Source organism: Hevea brasiliensis, chromosome 6 (assembly GCF_030052815.1).
Source record: "Hevea brasiliensis isolate MT/VB/25A 57/8 chromosome 6, ASM3005281v1, whole genome shotgun sequence".
Classification (NCBI taxonomy): domain Eukaryota; kingdom Viridiplantae; phylum Streptophyta; class Magnoliopsida; order Malpighiales; family Euphorbiaceae; genus Hevea; species Hevea brasiliensis.
In genome coordinates, this window is record NC_079498.1 from 6,004,486 (window position 1) to 6,026,033 (window position 21,548).

Genomic DNA, 21,548 nt, shown 5'->3' on the forward strand with positions numbered 1-21,548 from the left:
GTGAGTGTAGTATTATAAAAAAAATAAAGATTATTAAAATTATCATTGTTAATGGTGGTCTTATATAAAAATAAAAATTTTATTAAAATTATTATGATTATCAGTGGTCTATTCTCATTACTAATTTTAAGAAAAGAAAAACAACCTTAAATTATATTTTGCTAAGCTAAACATGAACAAAACTGATTTTTAAATTTTCAAGTCTAACCAGGCCTTAAACCCTAAAATTTAAACCAGGGCTTTTCACTTAACCCAAAATAATCGGGTTGGAGATAGTGGCTATACGCGCCGTATTGCTCATCAAATGAGTCGGAGAAAGTGTTCTTCTTCTCAATTTGCCTTTTTTGTCATTTCCATCCAGACATTTGGATTGGGAGGAGTGCAGGAAAGAGGAAAAAAAATATATATATATAATTATTTATATTAACATTACTTTCATAATCTTAATATCATGTAATAAAATCATAAATTCATGATAATTAAGTGATTAATCTCTTTTATTTTCCGTCGATTTCTCCTTGTAGGCTATATTTGAGAAGTTTAGTAAGAGGAAAAAAAATAAAAGAAGAAAAATAAAGAAAGAAAATAAAAATAATATAAAAATTATTTTCTTTTTCTTATTTAAATATTAAAAATAATAAGAAGAAAAATAATTTTTTAAATAATATAATATTCATTTTATTTATTTATTTAAAATTAAAATAAATAATTATAAAAATAAAAAAATAATTTTATTTATTTTCCATCACTTCTCTCTAAAATACAGAAAAGATAAACAGCAACACTCTTTTGTCATTTTCTATCTTTATTTTCCATTTCTCCCCATTGTTTCTCACCAATACTTTCCGTTACAATTTTCCTTTCCCCTTATTTTCCTCCAATCGAAACGTAGAATTAATTTCCCCTCCACAGCTAAGATCCAAACAGAGGGTCAGTTAAAATACGAAAACCTTTCTTCATCCCTTCCGGCCATACGGCAAGCGCGTGCAAAACGAAGAAAATGGCAAAACGACTCGGCTCGCAGCTCTTCGTTAGCAGTTTGCTCTCCGTCTCTCTACTGAGTACACATATATGTCCTCCTAAGCTCTTGTTTTGACTCTTTGTTTTCTTTCTTTAAGGGTTATCGAACTACACCACAAATCAAAAATTGGAAAAGTTGTTTTCACCATTTGGAGTTGTTAAAGAAGGTATTTTTCACGTTATTTTCTTTGAATTGTCACTGTGATCTTTAATTCACACTTTTAATGCTAACCTATCTGGGTCTTTGATTCTAGCTCGGCTTGTTCTAGACCCAAGAACTCAAAAACCTAAAGGGTTTGGTTTCGTTACCTTTGATTCTGAGAGCCAGGCACAAAAGGCCTTGAAAGCCATGGATGGAAGGGTAATTATCATACTCATATCTTAATAAATTCATGCTTAATCTGTTAATTATTGCTTGTTGATTAGCTTATTTGGACCACTTGCATTTCTATTTATTAAGACACTGATTTTTTTTTTGGGTTTAATTTTAATCATGATTTACTGAACTTTTTTGCCTTTCAATTTTGGTTGGACATACTCCTGAAAATTAAGTTAACATTTCTTGAAAATTATGTAATGGTTACCGAGACTCAGCATGTCCAATGCCTGCAATCAAAGGGAAAAGCTTGATGAGAGAAGTCAGATACCTCGTTCAATAGGAGGATATTCATAGGTTTAGGAATAGGTTAGGTTTTCATAACTGCAAGAGGCATATTTTAGTGGATGAACCGCCATCCTTGTTGGATTTCACTATGACATTGAAGGCTACCTGTGATAGGTTGCCTTCTTCATATCATTCTCATGAATTCCAATCTTAATAGGATTTTAAGTTATATCTTCTTGTTGGATAGCTAAACAAAATTACTTATTCTATTAGAACTCCTGCAACTCCGTCTAAGTAGTTTGCGCTTAGCCGGTCCCAAGCACGGATAAAGTAGGAGGGTTGTGGCAGGTGACTCAACTCAACTCAACTAAGCCTTTATCCAAAAAATTTAGGTGTTGCGGTAGGTGACAATCAGCATAAAAATTTCATCACATCTTATGATATTACCCCAAATTTTTTGGATGAAGGCTTAAGTGAATTGAGTTGAGTTTTATTAGAACTCCAGCATTGTCTTTCGCTTGGGCTTCAGTATGCTCAATCAGTGGTCAAGTCCTAGCAACACTCTGTTGTCTGATGTCTCCTCCTAGACATGAATCTTTCAATTGATGAAGCATTTACTTTTGAGCAAGTTTCTTGTTTTCGTATATGTACTGAATTTTTGTTTCTGCGCAATTGTCTTTTATAATTTCTTTAAATGTAATTCGACGTCGTATTGGCATTCTACTTGACTATCTTTTGAAGATACGTCTTCATGTAGAACACAAGAAACATTCAAAGGGGAAGAGAAACAAATATCAAATTTTCTATTAATTCTCAATTTCAGTTGTGAATAATACTAAGTTCCCCTCTAAAATGCCTAGATGACAAGGTATTTATAGTATAATAACTAGTCCTACTAATACTAGTATTAAGAATCCCAAAATGAGACAATATTAAATCAATACTAACTAGGAATATAAAATCGACGCTAACTAGGAAAATAATAAACCTAATAGAACTCTTGAAATATTCTTAAATGATAATAAGTGATAGGGTGGTTCCACAAGTGTACGGAGTCATCTCAAGTAATATAGTGATAGGAGAGTTGTCTATCCCATGAGGATTGGATACTAAATACCAGAATTTAACGTAATCCTATTATTATCTAGACTATCAAACTAAAAGGATATTAAAATTAAATAAAAATGGTAAAAATTTAATTAACTTAATTAATAACCACCTCTAGCCAACAAAAACCAATGGATGAAAACACTAGGGTATCTTGATTTCACTTATCTGATTGACAATCTACCCATAATTATATAATGCAAAGAAAAATAATCCTAATTTATTTGATACTCTTTCCCAAGATATACCAAAAATATTGATTAAAAATATACTACCCATCTCCAAATAGCGATAGCAAATTTTAACCAATTCATTAGGCTCCATGATTATTCCATAAAATTTCCATAGGTTAAATCTTTACTTTTGTTCCGATTATTATTCTTGTGTAGTTTATTGCCCTCTTCTATTTACTTTATTGCCCTCTTCTATTTACTAATCTTCTATTACAATATGGATTAATGAACAAGATCAATTAAATACAATAAAAATTTAAAAGCATTAAACTAAACAATAAATTATTGTATTGATAATAGAAGACAAACCAAATATTTAAATAGCTCCCGTTATAACAGCCGCTAATGGCACCTTAGTTTTGTCAATAGTAGTGCTATAACTATTGTATTGATAACAAAAGTCAAACCAAATATTTAAATAGCTCCCATTATAATAGCTGCTAATGGCAGTATGGCTCCCTCAGTTTTGTCAATAGTAGTACTCTATTGAGCGATATTTTCTACTTGGACAGTAGGCTGGAAAGCCTAATATTCTAGCTGGGAGTTTATTGATTTTTGATCAGGTGAAAAAATTTTTAAGCACGTGAGTCCACGCTTAACACACCTATTGATGACAAGGGGCTTCCAAGACCGAGCACTTCCAATACCTGCAACCAAAGGTAAAAGCTTAAAGAAGACCCTTGGCCTTGGGCCGCAAGTTCCACTTCAATGCTCAAGTTAGATACTTCACTCAATAAAAGGATATTCATAGGACTAGTTTAGGTTTTCATACCTGCAAGGAGTATATTTATAGTGGAGGAACCACGATCCTTGTTGGAGTTCACTATGAGATTGAAGACTACTTGTGATAGGTTTCCCTATTGATGTTAATCTTGTGAATATTAGGATTTGAAGTCATGTCTTATTGTAGGATAGTTAAATGCAATTACTTGCTTTATTAGAACTCTAACATGTCTTTTGCTCAGGCTTCAGTATGCTCAATCGATAGTCGAGTATGAGATACACTCTAATATCATTACTTGTTCGGCAATTAGCTGTTTTAGTAGCTGTTAGCTATTTTAGTAACTGTCAGCTGTTTTACTAGCTTTTTAGCTATTAGATATTAGTTGTTAGTGGTTAGTTGTTTATATAGTGATTTAAAGCAAAAGTGTTAGGTAAAAACAGCTGTTAAATATAAAAATGGTAATATTATTTTGTTTACCCTGTTCAAAATACTTTCCTCAACCTCTAAAAGTTAGGAGGGTAACTTTTCATAAACCACTCATTCAACCTCTAAATATTAATATAAATATTATGCCACCAAACAGTATAAATAAGAGAGATATTATTTTGACTCAAGTCAAAACACTAAACGCTATCTTAAAAATTGTTGTTGCCTGGCCTAGGCTTTTCTCATGTTAGCTAGTAGTTTTGTAATCTAGGTCTTCCTTGTAACATTCTGAACTATGATTAATGACTAAAGCAAGAGATTATTTTGTTAACTCTTTTGTTTAGTTATAAACAATTCAAATGACTTGGTCATGCTAATAGTTTTAGGGAATGCAATTGTAGATAACTAGCATGTCGTGAAAATCCTAGCAATGAAACACTTGCAAATGTAGTTTTCTATTTTTTTCCACCGTCTGAGCAGTGGTTGATGTTTGCTCTTCAATATTTCTTTTCTTTTGATAAGTTCTCAATTGAAAGAGTTCTATTTCACAGTAAAATTTCTGCATATTTGAGCTCTTCTGTCATTTAAAATTTAATTAATATTTTAAAGCTTATTTCGTCTATGACTTGCAAACTTTGGCAATGACTTGCTGGCATGCTTGGGGTTTGATTAGACTACATACAGGGTTAGTTTATTTTGGGTAGTTTTGACATGCTGAATTATGGGATAGATTTGACCTCAAATTAAGATCTTGGACTTGCCACCTGAAAATTAGCTCATGTTAATTTGATGGGTTGCCCCTAGTGCACATACCACTTAAATTTAGTTTTGGTTTTGTAGTCTGTATATGTTAGGATCTAAACCCTAACTGTCAGTTACGGAAAGAAATAAATTGAAAATAGGGAAGACAGTTAAGGAATAGACTCGAAAATAGAAGAAAGAAGATAGATTGAGAGAAAAAAAAGAAACTGAGAGATTGAGAAGTAGAAACTGAATCTTTGTATTACTCTTATGATGATCTTTATCTCTTATGCAACAGTATTTATACTACTCTGCTACTTTCTAATAACTGTTCCCTCCCTTGCCTACAATTTGATATTTCCCTCCAAAATCAACTAACTCAACCCCAACACTTCCTTATACCTGCATTACAGTTAATAATTCCTCTACTCAATTTTTCCTAAATCTCTTTCTCTGGTATGTAACAATACCCCCTCCTTGAGCACCTACTTGTCCCAAGGAGGTGTAAAAGGCTGGAAATTGAGATCTGAGAAAGGAATCATCATTCCAAGTAGCATCCTCTTGTGGTAGCCCATTCCACTGAATAAGAGATTGTGGCACCTGCATATTCTGCCTGACAATTACTCTATTCTATAACACCTGAACTGGCTTAACTTCCACCTGATCTTCAACCAATTGAGGAAGCTCCCAAATAGGTATCTTGTTATCCCCAATCTTCTTCTTAAGTAATGAAACGTGGAAAACTAGATGGGCAGTAGAAGATTCTGGCAACTTCAACTTGTAAGCAATTGCTTCCACTTTTTCTACAACCTGAAAAGGACCATAATACTTGGCAGATAACTTGAGATGCTTCCTCACAGCAATAATGGTCTGCCTATATGGTTGCAATTTCAAATACACCCAATCCCCAACTTGAAAGTCCCTTTCAATCCTGTTTTTATCCGCTTGCTACCTCATTCTACTCTTGGCCAACTGAAAATTCTCTGAGTAAGGAAGTAATAGTTGTCTTGTACTTGAGGAATTCTTCCACTGCAGCAACTGTTGTCATTTCGGTAGGCAAAGCTGGTAGCATTGGAGGATAGTAACCATAAAGAGCTTCAAATGGAGTCATCCTAATAGCACTATGATAGGTAGAATTATACCACCATTCTGCTAAGGAAATCCACCTACCCCAAGTGGTAGGTTCAAATGAGCCATGCTTCTCAAATACGCTTCAAAACACTGATTTACCCTCTCAGTCTGGCCATCAGATTGAGGGTGATAAGAGGTGCTAAAACAAAGAGAAGTACCCAGCTTCTTGAATAATTCTCAGCAAAAAAGGCTTGTAAAAACCTTATCCCTATCTGAAACAATAGTTTGAGGGGCACCATGCAACTTATAAACGTGGTCCAAAAATAGTTGAGCAACTGAAGAAGTAGAATAGGGATGAGAGAGACGCAAAAAGTGGGCATACTTGGTGAATCTACAAACAAGAACCAAGATGGTATCTTTGCCAGCTGACTTGGGCAATTGTTCCACAAAATCCATAGAGATATGCTGCCAAGCCTGGTTGGGAAGTGGTAAAGGCTGCAACAAACCAGGAGTAGCGCAAGTTTCCCCCTTAGTCATAACACTTCTTTACCCAATCTATCACATCCTCTTTCAATCCTGGCCAATGGAAATGTTTCTTCAACATATGACAAGATCCCAATACCCCTGAATGCCCGCCCAAGGGTGAATTGTGATACAAAGTAATGAGGTGACTTCTCAAAGAAGTATTACAGCCAACGTATAGTCTGCCCTTGTAATACAACAATCCAGGTTTGAGAGTAAATCCTAGAACACTACCCGCTGCCACTGAAACCTGTTGAATCAATTCCTCAGCACTCACATCTCCTTCATAAGTAGCTGCAGCGTTAGACATCCAGGCAGGAGCTGCAGCAGATTGCAAAGCAAAACAATTAACCTAAGGCTGCTCCTCAAATCATCTTTTAGACAAGGTATCAGCCACCTTATTTTCAATACCCTTTCTATACTAAATCTTATAATCCAGCCCTAACAACTTAGAAATTCCCCTCTGCTGCAAGTTAGTGTGAAGTTGCTGTTCTAACAAGTATTTAATGCTTTTATGGTCTGTCTTAATGAAAAACTGCCCTTGCTTTAAATAATGTCTCCATTTAGAAACAGCAAAAGTAATTGCCATCAATTCCTTCTTATAAACTGAAAGCCCCATACTTCTTACTCCAAATGCCTTAGAAATAAAGGCAATAGGGTGCCCTTGTTGCTGCAATACAGCTCCCATACCTTGACTACTAGCATCAGTTTCAACAATGAATGGTTGAGTAAAATCTGGCATAGCCAACACAGGGGTAGAAGACATAGCATTCCTCAACCTCTCAAAGGCATGCTGTGCTATTGAAGACCACTAGAATGCGTCTTTTTTTAGTAAATCAGTCAAGGGTTTACTAATAAGGGCATAATTCCTAATGAATTTTCTGTAATATCCAGTCAGTCCCAAAAAGCTCCTCAATTTTTTGACTGACTTAGGCACAGGCCACTCAACCATAGCCCTTATCTTTTCAGGATCTGTAGCTACCCTTTTTTCAGATATCATATGCCCCAAATACTCCACTTGACTTTGAGCAAAAGAACACTTAGAAAGCTTAGCATAAAGCTGCTGTTCTGCTAAAAGCTTAAAAACATTTTCCAAATGAGAAATATGAGACTCCAAATCAAGACTGTAAATAAGAATATCATCAAAGAAAACCAGCACATTTTTCCTAAGGAATGGCTGGAATATATCATTCATAAGGGCTTGAAATGTTTCTGGTGCATTTGTAAGGCTAAAAGGCATGACTATAAACTCAAAGTGTCCATTATTTGTTTTAAATGCAATCTTTGGAACATCTGGAGTGTCCATTTGAATCTGATGGTATCCAGCTCTAAGGTCTATCTTAGAAAAGATTGTTGCACCATGCAATTCATCTAATAAATCCTCAATAATAGGAATCGGAAATTTATTCTTAACAGTAGCATCATTTAACTTTCTATAATCCACACAAAACCTCCAAGAACTGTCCTTCTTAACTAATAAAACAGGGGAGGCATAAGGACTAGTGCTATGTTGAATTACTCCACTGTCAAGTATCTCAGACACTAACTTCTCAATTTCAGTTTTCTGGAAATGAGGATATCTATAGGATCAGACACTAACTTCTCAATTTCAGTTTTCTGGAAATGAGGATATCTATAGGGCTTGATATTGATAGGTTGTGTAGTAGGTAATAGAGGGATGGAATGATTATGAGACTGAAATGGTGGGAGCGACTTTGGCTCCTCAAATAAGAAGGAATACTTATTCAATAGAGATTGAATTATAGGTGGATAAGTAGATGAAGAAAACATCCAGAAGATTAAGAATTTACCTCTTGCTGTTCAAAAAACTGAATACTGAATAAAGGAGTTTGGAAGTCTGGCCCCTGCTTCTGCAATAGCTTGTGGTAACTGCTATAAGGTAACAACTTCATTGGAGTTGTTGCATTACTAACCCCTTGCAATTCTACAGTTTTCCCATCCTTTTGAAATCTCACCAATCTAGCTTCAAAGTCAAACATGATAGGGTTGAAACTTCTCATCCAATCAACCCCAAGTATCATGGCAAAACTGCCCAATTCAAGAGTTCTAGCAGTAAAAGAAAACTTGTAATTGTGCATCTTCCAAGTGAAATTATTACAAATAGAAGAACTCGTAATTTTTCTCCCATCCGCTACTGTAATTGCAGTTGTTGTAATTGGCACACAAGGCAGCTTCAGTTCCCTTGCTACTTTAGCATCAATAAAACTACTAGTACTTCCACTATCAATAAGAATGACTAATTGTTTATTTCCACGATTCCCCAATGCCTATATTGTATCCACCCCCGGAGAACCCTCTACTGCATTCACATACAGTGCAAATTCCTCTTGAATTCCATGATCCAACCCATCATAACCTTCACAAGCCTTATGCCAAACTTCCTCCCCTTGATCTCCTTCTTCCTCATCATGCAAAGCCATCAAAGTCTTCTGCTTACATTGATGACCTAGAAAATATTTTTCTCCGCACCTGAAACATGGCTTAAGAGGCCTTTTATCATTAGTTAACTGTTGGCTATTAGGTTTTGTAGTGGTTTAGTTAACAGAAGAAGCGCTCACAGACTGAGTAGGTTTAAATCCCACAGAATTAGATTTGTGGCTGCTGCTGGAATCAATTAATGGTGGCTTAGGAGCATATGGATAACTGGAATTGTATTGAGATGGTTTGGTGGTAGCAGAAGAATGACAACTGAACTGAGAAGGTATTTGGGTACTGTTATAGGTTCTGGATGATGGTTTAGTGTTTCTTTGGACTTCTAACAATTGTTCTTGCAACTTAGCTGCTTCAAAAGCATTAGCTAATGTCACTGATTTAAGCATCTTCACAATCAACCTTATATCATCCCTTAATCCCCCAATAAATCCAGAAAGAAAATAAGATTCCCCCAAATCAGGTATTACCCGCTCCATTCTCACCCTCAAGTCTTCAAATTTATCTTGATACTCATCCACACTTCCATCTTGCCTTATTTTCATAAATTCCTCCACTACATCCTCCAATCCCTGCTCTCCAAACCTCTTACACAAATTCTGCTCAAACTCCTCCCAAGAACTCTTTTTCCCATCCTTACTTCAATTGTGAAACCAAGCATCAGCTCTGTCTATCAAAAACAAACTTGCCATCTCTGCTATCTGCTCTCTAGGAACCCTATACACGTCAAAAAATTTCATGCATTTTCTTATCCAAGATCTAGGATCTTGGCCATCAAAAGTAACTAACTCCACCTCAGGTAACAGTTTGGATCTGGCTTCCCAGTCCATTACAACTGTGGTAGAAGAACCTCCTTCTTTTAATTGAGGGTTCAAGTTCTCCCTAGGGTTTGGCAAAATGCCCTTCCCTTCAAGATTGATTATAGGTGGTTGATCATTTCCAACCCCGCTTCCTTCACCACAAATTCCCTTACCTTTATCATTGCCAAGAGTAGCCACAAAAATCTTCAGGTCATCCAAAACTGACTCAGCAGATTGCTTGATCTCTCCCCTGAGATCTTCAATAGCCTTCTTGGATTCCAATTGGTAATTGTTAAGCTTCTCCTCGAACTCTGCAAGCCTCACAGCTTCGGCACTAATTACCACAGATCTAGTCATAATTGCAACCCCAAAGAAAGGAAAACCCAACAGATTCTAGGAATCTTTGAGCTCTGATGCCAATTTGTTAGGATATAAACCCTAACTGTCAGTTACAGAAAGAAATAAATTGGAAATAGGGAAGAGAGTTAAGGAATAGACTCGAAAATAGAAGAAAGAAGATAGATTGAGAGAAAGAAAAGAAACTGAGAGATTGAGAAGTAGAAACTGAATCTTTGTATTACTCTTATGATGATCTTTATCTCTTTTGCAACAGTATTTATACTACTCTGCTACTTTCTGATAACTGTTCCCACCCTTGCCTACAATTTGATATTCTCCTCCAAAATCAACTAACTCAGCTCCAACACTTCCTTATACCTGCATTTCATTTAATAATTCCTCTACTCTATTTTTTCTAAATCTCTTTCTCTGGTATGTAACAGCATATATATGCAAAGTGGATTTGATCAGGAGCTTCTGCATCTGGTCCATTTTACACTGTTGAAACATAGTCAAGAACTTTTGGTGATATTGTTAACAACTTTTTCCATGTTGCAATCATTCATATTCTTGCTTTATTGTTACTCCAAGTTTGTTCTCCCAATATGCTAAATCAACTTGTTCATGGTACAAATTGCTTCTCCGTCCTGTGCTTCTGTTTTTTGATCATGTTTTTGGTGTATTTCTTCCTAAGATTTCTTGGCCAAACTTCTATACAGTTGCATTCTCAAAAACTACAAGCAGGTTAACCCTTTCTATCTCTCAAATGTCTTTTTCATATGTTTTAACTGAAACAGAAATTTTTCTTTGCATTCCTGGACTTTTAGAGTGCATTCGGTATTGTTGCCAATTATGGTTTTTCATTTTTTATTTGCTAAAGAAAATGAAAAACTGGTTCAGCAAAAGTGTTACTGCTTTTTATTTTATTACTTTTTAAGAAACAGTTTAAAAACAAAACTCACTTGAAAGAGAAACAATAAATCCTAGTTTCACGGCTTTTGCTTTTCACTTTTCTTTATCTTTTTATCACCAATCATCTTGCATTTTCTTGGAGAGATAATTCCCTTTTTTTTTTTTAATCTCCTACTTCTTCACCTCTTCCTCCTCTTCATCATCATAGTTTTATTCAACAAATCTTTATTCATTTTCATTTTATACCAAAAATCATCATTGTTCTTATTATTGTTGGATTTGACAAAATTTGATCTGTTTCCTATTCAGTTGCTAAATTCTTCTGCATTTCTAATTGAAGTTTCTGAAATTATACTTCTTCCGTCATAATTCATGTAAATGGGTTTTATCTAGGGTTAATGGAAATGGGCCTTTTCCAAAGGGAATTAATGTGAAGTTTATACAAGAGTAATGATGGGTAATTCAATTGTATTAGGTGTTTCAAGATTTATACCGGTGTTATAATTCTCATAACTATTGCAAGAATGAGGTTTGTTCCCATGAGAAAGAAAACTGTTTTGTTAAATCAGTTTATATAAAACGTAAATTAGTATTTGGTTTTTTAAAAATAAAAAACGAAAAAACAACAATGATAACGAACATGCCCTTAGTTTATCTTAGTTCCCTCAGTCTACCCCCATAAGGAACTGAAACATCTATTTTCTGCAACGTTTGCCATCAAATTGCATGTGTATGTTGTATTTTGTGGATTATTAAGCTTGTTCATTGTTGATGTAAATACATGCTACAAAGCACTTACCTTTCCTCCTTTTTTCTCCATGCATATGGATGGGTTGGTTGTTACTGCAACTAGATAGTTGATGGGAGGCTAATATTCGTTGAATTTGCAAAAACTACAAAACCAGCAGAGGACACTATCAGTTGAAGATATCTCATGCAGTTATTTGTTGCCAATTGTATTTGAGATCAAATGACAAATGGCAGAATGGTTTTTCCACATTGTAGCATATGCTTGTTTGAGCTCGGACTTCAATTATCATGCACATTTCTTTATTGCTATCTTAGTGTTGAATTTTTATTCCCAAGTTTTGGAAGTAATGATACAAAAATTTTATGCTCATCACCGTTCTGAAGAATTTATATGCAATTCCGCTGGGTGGCCTTTGAAACACCACCCCGCATGCACAGCTGAACTACAATGATTTTGTTTTTTTGTACAAGGTTGTGGCTGATGCGTCACTTAATCCTTCATTCAGCACTCATGCATATCATGCCCCATTTTACTAACAAATAATTTTATCTGCACTAGTGGGTTTGAAGGAAATAACCATTCTGCATCTTTACTCCCAAAGAGAGCATCCTTCAATAAAGTTTCATTGGTGTTGTAACAAAGCCATGCGATTCAAAAACAAAATATGAAAAAACCAATGGAGATTCGATAGTACAAAAAGATTAGAGGGAGGGAGGAAGTGATCTCTAACAAATTAATTGGAGTAAGTCCATGGACATCTTCCCAAGGAAACTGTACTGGAGAGACGTAGACTAGCACAGCAACTGCTCCAAACTTCATTACTTAGGGCCTGTTTGGATTAACCATTGAATACAACTGATAGTTGATAGCTGTTACTGTTAGTTGATAGCTGATGATAGCTGTTTTATATTAAGTGTTTGATAAAATTATATTTAACTGTTATTGTTAACATGTGAAATGACTAATAAGGATATATATCATATAATTTATTTTATTATTTAAATAAATATAAAATTATAAATTTATTACATTATATTATTTATTTTATTATTAAATTAAATATATAATTATTAAATTAATATATTATATTATTTAAATAAATATATAATTATTAATCTTTTATATTATATCATTTATTTTATTATTGAAATAAGAAAATAATTATTTTTTAAGATAATTAAATAATTTTAAAAATATAGATAAAATAATAAAATAATTATTATTGTTAATAGAAAAATTTATAATTAATTTTAAGTTTTTGGATATAAATAAATATTTTATATTTTATGTTATTAATAAAAAATATTTTAATAAAGTTGAAATAAATTAATTAAAATATTAAAATTACAAATAAAAAAATAAAAATATTAATAATATTAATTTTCAAGTTAAATAAAAAAGGATAATATGGTCAAAATAAAAAATAAAACCAGATCAGCTATCAGCTGATGAGAAACAGCTCTAAAAATAGAGCTGATACAAACTGCAGCTAATGGGTATCATATCAGTTGCCCATCAGCTATCAGCTCTATTTTTTTAAACTTGCCAAACACTACAATTTACCTGTTTGGGTGCCTATCAGCTATCAGCTGCACCCAACAGGTAAACCAAACACCCCCTTAATGTCCTCAGCCGCTTCTACTCGTTGCGTGATTTAGCAATTAGCAAAGGCATGAAAGGTTTGACAACGGAAAAAAAAAATAATAAATATCATTAAACTTTAATTATTGTAACAGAGTTATATTAAATTTAAAATTATAATAAAAAATCTCTTAAACAATAAAATATTTTTTATTTTCAATAATCAATTTATAAAATCCAGGATGATAATGACGTAAATAATTATGTTTTCTCTATGTGACTAACAAAATTAGTTATATTTTTTTTTCATAGATTAATCATGAAAAAATCTCAATCATATAAAATAATAAAGTACTGATGATATAGAACAGTTAGGATTGCATCAGTTGGATGTATAGTAGTTGATTATAAAGATTTTATCTCTAAAAAATAATAATAATTGTCTATGTTATCATCAGTGTATTATTTATAAGTCGTCTATTAAAGGTTAAAAGAATTTCATTATCCAAAATTTCAAATTTTATTAGATTTTATGTTAATTTTTAAGTTGAATAACATTTTTATTATGATTCCTAGAATTTAAAAAAAAAATTAAAATTTATAAAAAAAAAAATAAATCTAAGTGCAAAGGACTAAAATGGTGGTGTTGATGCACAAACATTTGTAGCAGTCTTGTTTTTCGATGTTTGACGAGGAAAGGGAAGCAAACATAAAGGAGAATTAAATTGTTATGGATGATAATTGTTTTCAAAATTGATCTGATGATTAATTTTCTTCAATTTTAATATTGCGTGGAGTAGGATAAAAGATGGTTTCTCCACACTGAATTCTTGTAATTCATTTCAATAACAATATATTATTATTTTTATTAAAAATTTAATATATTTTTATATATTTAAGTATTTAATTATTATAATTAAAAAAAAAGTATATTATTAAGATTATATTTATAATTTATTTTTTAATAAATAAACTTATATCGTATAACAATTCATTGAAATAAAAAGAATTTTCTGCAAAGAAATTCGTCTCACCTCACTTTCTGACAGAAAAGTTTTATGCCGTAAATGGATGAATGATTGTGGATAGTCTCGTGATTCTTTGAAATTCAGTGTGACTCAGTGATAGGTCTCCCTGTGAGGGAGATAATAAAGGGCTAAAATGAAACTGTTTGATTATGAATCTGACTTAGGGAGCAATGACAGTCTCGTGATTCTTTGAAATTCACTGTGAAACAGTGGTAGGTTTCCTTCGTGAGGGAGATATTCAAGGGCTAAAATGAAACTGTTTGATTATGAATCTAAGTGTTTGATTTATTTGTTGGGAGTAACTAATAATTAATATATACTCAAATAGATAAATTATAGTATTTGATATATTTAAAAAAATAAAATTAATAGCTAATGAGTAATTGATATAATACTTATCATCTGAAGTTTATATCAATTTTATTTTTAGAGTTGTTTTTTTTTATTTTAAAAAATAATTATTTTTTTATTTTAATAATAAAATAAATATTATAATATAAAAAATTAATAATTATATATTTATTTAAATAATTTAATATATTAATTTAATAATTATATATTTAATTTAATAATTAAATAAATAATATAATATAATAAATTTATAATTTTATATTTATTTAAATAATAAAATAAATTATATGATATATACCCTTATTAATCATGTCACGTATTAATAGTAATAGTTAAATATAATTTTATCAAATATTTAACATAAAATAACTATCATCAGCTATCAATTATCAGCTATTAGCTAACAGTAACAGCTATCAACTAACAACTATTAATTGTATTCAACAATTAAATCAAACAAACCCTTAAGAGCAATGACGATTATACCAAATAATTTTTTTTATGATAAAAAAAAAAAAGATAAATGAGCAGAATTCAATTGAAATGGATTTAATTTTATAATTTTCAATCTATTACGCTCTATCCCTCGAAACCAACGCAGTCGGGTCGTTTCACTCACCGGGTCAATTTCTTCTCGCCTCCGTTCTCAGTCACAGTAACGCTCGATTTCTTTCCCCTCCCTCTACTCTCGATTTCCCTTATTTGTTGTGTCTTACACTCTCCGTTTCGAAGAATCTCCTCAGATCTCAAGGGTCAGTTCACTATCAAGGAGGACAAGGACCCTCTTGCTTGCTATTTCTCACTTCACTTATTTCTTCTCTCCTTAACAGTTCAAGAAACAACCAAACAACACAGGTGAGTAAAAATTAACCCTCTTGCTTGCTATCTTTATGACCTGATAGCTCTCGATTATGGATTATTTCCTCTATTCTGCAATTTTCTATGATTTGCCCGTCTTTTATTTATTTCACATTTCTGCCATTTTCAGTCTTGTGGATTAATGAAATTCCTAGAACAGTTGTTGTTTGATTATGATTGGTGAATCGTTTTGCCTCTGAAATGTTAAATGTACAGTATCTGATATATAAAGCAAGATGGGAAATGGAAAGTTATTACCAAAATTGATGGCAAAATGGTCAAGCAGGATTGCCATTTGAAGCACAAGACCTTCTTTGTGACTTTTTCTATTGTTGTATTAGGTATTAAGTGATAATTGTTTAGGTGCTTGTTCTGCATGTATAATTATTGCCCATTTATTGGTCCTAACTAAATTCTTCTGCAAATGCTTGGATGGATAATAAAATATTTGTTTGTTCAATAAGATTTGAAATTTGAAAATTTCTACCAATTAACTATAGCTTGATTGTATTAGAGTAGTATACATGCTGTAAGGTCTCGAGTTTCCTAGTAAGAGCCAAATATATCAAAAAAAGAAAAAAAAAATCATTAGTGTTACTGCATTATGCCTCTTTAGTGCTACTTTGGCATTATGGTTGGATGACCAAAACTGCTTTTCACCATTTTAGATGATGTTTAAAAAAGCAGTAGTGCCCGTTTGTTATTGTGGTGGGAGGGCCAAAATTGATTTTCAGGAAAAGAAAAAAAGCCATTTTAGATGTTGTTTAAAAAAACAATTTGGAAAAAAAAAGTTATTGTTACTTTAGTGATCTTGTTACTAAAACTTATTGAATTTATTCTTAAATCATTTTTTAATCTCAACAGCAATTCCAATAATAATGTCAAACAGATCTTTAATGTGCTGCTGCTGTTATTCAAGTGTTCATGTCAAGAGTGGTGAACTGAACTGATGATGGCCCAAAATAGAATGTATGACTTTTAAAGAATGTGCAACATAAGCCCAAAACTGATGAATCAAATCAAATAGAACTAGTTCAGTTCGATTCAGTTTGGTTTTAGTCTTTGTTTGGATCGGTTTAGATTCTAAGTTAGTTCTGTTTCTCGGTTTTTCAACTAAACTGGCTAATGCTTACCCCTAAAAACTATGAAAAAAAAAGACTGCTTTAAATGTTTGTGCAGCAACATGACACCGTATTAATCCTCGACACTTGCATTCATTTTTTTTTAATAGTCTCAGCCCTCTGGTCTGTGCTAATTGCTAAATTAGCAATTATGCAGTTGGTTGTGGTGGCTGAGGACAAGATCTAATGCAGTGTTGGAGTCGTCGCAGTGTTAGTCTTTGCAGTACAGTTTCTTTAGGGAGATGGCAATGGACTCGACACTCCTGCACCAAATTATTTGTTGGAGGTCACTCCCTCAACTCTTTTTCTTATCTCGTATCTCCTTTTATTTTTTTTCATATTTTGGTTTTGAATTGCAGGGCTTTCTTATGACACCAATGAAACTGTTTTGAAGGATGCGTTTAGACAGCATGGGGAAATAATTGAAGGTAATATACAGAGTTAGCCCAGTGTTTTTAAATACTTTTTCCCTTGTTTCTCCTTCTATAATTTATCAAAATTGTGTTTTATGTTTGTTTTAGCAGTTAAAATTATATGTGATCATGTGAGTGGCAAGTCACAAGGGTATGGATTTGTGCAGTTCACTTCCGAATCTGCAGCCTCTATGGCTTTGAAAGAAATGAATGGTCAGGTACATGATTTGATTATACTTTTGTAGGATCTTTTACTCTTTTCTTTCTGCATTATGGTATGGTCTATTAATGTTGTGTCCATTAATTAATGTTCTTTTCAGTTTCTGGATGGTAGACATGTTCGCGTATGTTTTGCGCATAAGGGGTGACAAGAAGGAGCCATGTATTTGTGTTTGCCAAAGATTCATGTTAGGAGCTTCTTCCACAGCTGGACGCTGGACTTGCAAAAATAAGATTAGTTTGTTAGGCATGTCCGTAGTTTCTTTAGGCCTTGTTTAGTTCAAACTCTCTACTTCCCAGGAAGTTCTTACCCTCATCCTGATGGAGTTTTTAAGTTACTTTCCTTGAATTGAAGGAAGTTGCTTCATTTACTTCCCAGGAAGTGAGTTAAAATGGCAACCAAACAAGTTGAATTTATTAACTTTCTGTAAGTGAATTTACCCAAACAAACAAGGCCTTAGTTTAATTTTATGAGAAATTTATTTGATTTAACTAAACCTTGTTTGGTTGGGGTAAGTTCACTAGGGAACTTTAACTTCCCAAGAAGTTGACAAATTTAACTTGTTTGGTTGCCATTTTAACTCACTTACCTCTATGGGCTAAGTTACTTCCTAGGAAGTGAACTTCCTAGAAAATGGAGAGTTTGAACCAAATACGGCAGTTTCAACTGAGATTTGCTTGCTTTAAGAAGATTAATTTGTTTGATTAATTATGATTCATAATAATGAACTCGAAGTAACAATTGATTTGCTGTTCAGTTCATATTTCAGGTATGTTTGCCATTTTTATCAAGACATGAGTTGACTACCTAACTCTGTGAAATTATTATGCTTTGAAGATTAAATGTTACCTTTCATAAATGATTGGCTTAGTCCATATATTAAAAGATCAACAACTTGTAACTATAAGATATAAACAACACGGTTGATGGTAGGATTTTGAGCCAAACTGAATGAAAATTCTAACAAGTGCATCTGAGATCAACCTTTTCTTTTTTTAGTTTCTTCATTGGGATGTAGAACTTAATGCATCAGTGTAAATGATGACTAATCTGGCAATCAGATACAAACTTGAAATTAAAACTTGATTGACTAGTGTAAATGGGTTTCATTAAGCAGATTTTTTCCTCCCTCGAAATTGAATACTAGTAGTTGTTTTCTAGCAATCTAAAATGCATAATCAGCTGCTCGATGCAAATTTGAGAAGCTGTTGTTTTTATTTTCCTCTCAGAACTTTCACTGCATTCTTGCTGCTGTAAAATTGAGGGGCTGCTGTGTTTTATTTTTAGACAAATAAAGTATATAAATTTGAGAAGCTGCTGTATTTTTTTTTTTTCAAGAGAAATGTCAAGAGCCATGGTGTAGCATAATCTGGTCAAAGTAGGAGTCACTTCTATCATGCACAAGTTATACCTTGCAACAATGTATCATTGACAGCAAAGGGCTCTCCTATAGAAGTTGCAGGTAATAGATATACTCTATACATAAATTTTGATCTTTCTACAATTACTCATGAACTTCAAAGCAAGGAATGTTGTAAGTAAATTTATGATCATCAATTCATTGAAGTGTAAATAAGAAAAAGAATATAAAATTAAATCATTAAATTATTTCTAAAAAAAAATGTTTTAAGGAAACAAGAAGATTTAAGTCATTAAAACTTAAACAAGTTCACAATTGTAACCTTCTTGGAAAACAACCAATTTTATAAGAAAATTAAATATCTTTTACTCTTTGTTTGGAGCGTAAAATTTTACAAGAATTGATTTATTTTTTATTTATTTTCATATTTAAAATGAAAAAAATCAATTTTTTTAACTTGAAAAATATTTTTTTAAAAAATAAAAATTATACATAATTTTATGAGAATTGAATTAAATTTTTGTAGTAAATAATTTATTTAAAAAAAGCTTTAGAGATGAATATCATCTCAATTCAAAAGTAAACATCAAACCCACCTTCTAAATTTGCACAACCTTCAGTTTGACATAGCAAGAGTGTGTGTGTGTATGTGCAATGAATATAAAATTAAATTTGTGATTTCAAATTCTCATGTATAGAGCTTTAGGAAGTTTCAATTCAATTCTTAACCTCATACATTATCCATCCTTTTAAGCACAAGACCTCCAATTTCTGATACGTGTCTCACAAAACCAAGGTCACTCTCATCTCCTTTGGAAGCTGACACTGCTAGTAGGACTCTCCATTACTTCAAACTACAAAAGAATGCCATTATTATGCAAAAATTAATACATATAAATATTCAATTCTCACCAAGACCACCCACCAGCTGCAATCAAACATTCGTTAAGCATATCAAGGCCAATTCAGAAGACAAGAACGCCAATCATTGCTAATTTAGAATTGAGCAATCAAAGCATATACTAAGGACTAGGAATTTGATTTATCACAAAAGAAATGAAAAATTCCCTCCCCAAAAAGCACACACTAAAGTGGCCTATTATCTCTAAAAATTTGGAATATAAGCATCAAATATGTGGTGTAAATGACGATAACTTTAAATAGGAAGAAAAGGAAATATTAAAGTAATTGAAAGAAGAGGAAACATGTAGTTTCATTCATTAATCTTAAATGGTCAAATCCTAACACAGTATTACAAAGATCAAAGGGACTACACATTGTTTCAAACAACTCTCCCCTACAACAAAATAACCCAGCCCTAAACCCAAAATTACATACAAGGGCAGAAGAGTTAAGGCACTGAAATTGGCTTTGAGAAAAGGAGAGAGGGCTTAAGCCTTCTTGGGGGACTTGGTGGCCTTTGCGGGAGACTTGGGTTCCTTGGTGGCTTTCTCAGTCTTTTTGGGTAACAAAACAGGGTTAATATTTGGAAGGACACCTCCATGAGCAATGGTTACACCTGCAAGCAACTTTCCAAGCTCTTCGTCATTTCTCACAGCCAGCAATACATGCCTTGGTATTATTCTGTTCTTCTTGTTGTCTCTAGCTGCATTCCCAGCCAATTCCAGCACCTGAATGCCCAAAACAATAGCTATCAGAACATGGAGAATGTTATTCAACTTGACCACCAAAAAAAAAAATAATAATAATAATAATTGGAGAATTCAAAAGAACAGTAGCTAGTACCATTTAACTAGCTAGCAAAAAAGTATAATCAGATCAAATGGAAACAAGTCACAAGCTCTTTTCCCCAAAAACCCAAATTCAACTGCATGGACAAATCAATATATCAATTGACTAATATTTGGAGACAATAAGAAAACATTTGAAGCTCCATGTGTTAGTTGCAATAGCTCCATAAAGTATAATTCTTGCAACATAACATTTTGCAACATTTTCTCAACCATCAAACAGACATTTAGGACCAAAATTAGGAAACAAACTCCAAATTCGGCACAGCTCACAGCTAACAAAATCCCAACTGATATTCAACACATTAGCAGTATAAGGCCCAACATGCAATAATCGAATATCTGAAAAATTCACAACAGCATAAAATCCTAAAGGACAGGATATAGAGGTTACTTCAGCAGCTAGGTACTCGAGAACGGCAGCCAAGTAAACCGGAGCCCCACTTCCAACCCGCTGCGAATATCTCCCTTTCTTCAAATACCGTCCGATTCTCCCAACAGGAAACTGCAGACCCGCTTTGACCGACCTAGAAACGGCCTTCTTCTTCGGACCTCCACCTTTCCTCCCTCCAGCTCCCTTTTTCAGTTTCCCTCCCGTCTCCATCTGCCAGGAAAGATGATTCGACCCGTTTATATTCACGGAGAAACAGGAGGCCGCCGATATGCTTTTCTGGTAATAGAGAGAGATAGTAATTTATGGATTGCTGTGCTGTCACGGTTTTATAGGGTGTTGTCCGGATATGGCCGTATGGGATGTGGATGGTGAAAGAATGGATACCATTGGATAAAAGACTTATCGACGGTTCTAATTTGTTTAGGGAGTAATCCGCGTCATTCGAAATAGACCAATAGGAGGCGAGAGAGCTGGGATTTTTGAATTTTTTTCTCTTCGGATTATTTTTAGTACCGTTTTAAAATGGTTTCACTTTCCCCCCTGAATTTTCAAAAATCTAGGCGGAGATGGGAATTATTTCGGAACATGTCCTGCCCTGCATTGAACTCAGATCAATTTTTTTCATTTCTTCTCTGCTTTTGATATTGTCCGAGGTGAAAACGGAGGGAAGGTTGGCTTTAATAATAATAATATATTATATTTTTATTAAATATATATTTAAATATTATAATTTTAATAAAAATATATATTTTTATTGTTAAAATTATTTT

The 21,548-nt window shown here is 33.0% G+C and overlaps 2 protein-coding genes across 7 annotated transcripts; one reads left to right on the plus strand and one right to left on the minus strand.

The window, feature by feature from the left end:
- Positions 1–812: 812 nt before the first annotated feature.
- On the plus strand, positions 813–18,029 carry LOC110645518 (uncharacterized). Of its 6 annotated transcripts, none has more exons than XM_021798719.2 (7): positions 813–1,037; positions 1,119–1,187; positions 1,275–1,381; positions 16,833–16,926; positions 17,000–17,068; positions 17,221–17,266; positions 17,374–18,029. In XM_021798719.2, exons 1-7 carry the CDS (start codon positions 1,001–1,003, stop codon positions 17,549–17,551), a joined length of 600 nt encoding a protein of 199 aa, XP_021654411.1. In that variant the 5' UTR covers positions 813–1,000; the 3' UTR covers positions 17,552–18,029. The 6 variants fall into 6 exon arrangements, with proteins under 6 accessions (XP_021654411.1, XP_021654414.1, XP_021654412.1 ...); XM_021798722.2 differs by having other exon boundaries at positions 17,162–17,266; positions 17,374–17,601; XM_021798720.2 differs by having other exon boundaries at positions 814–1,037; positions 17,162–17,271; positions 17,374–17,601.
- Positions 18,030–19,821: 1,792 nt separating this feature from the next.
- Positions 19,822–21,081, minus strand: LOC110645522 (histone H2A). Its single transcript, XM_021798727.2, has 2 exons — positions 20,779–21,081; positions 19,822–20,264 (listed from the first exon to the last, which is right to left on the minus strand). Exons 1-2 carry the CDS (start codon positions 20,986–20,988, stop codon positions 20,025–20,027), a joined length of 450 nt encoding a protein of 149 aa, XP_021654419.1. The 5' UTR covers positions 20,989–21,081; the 3' UTR covers positions 19,822–20,024.
- Positions 21,082–21,548: the final 467 nt, after the last annotated feature.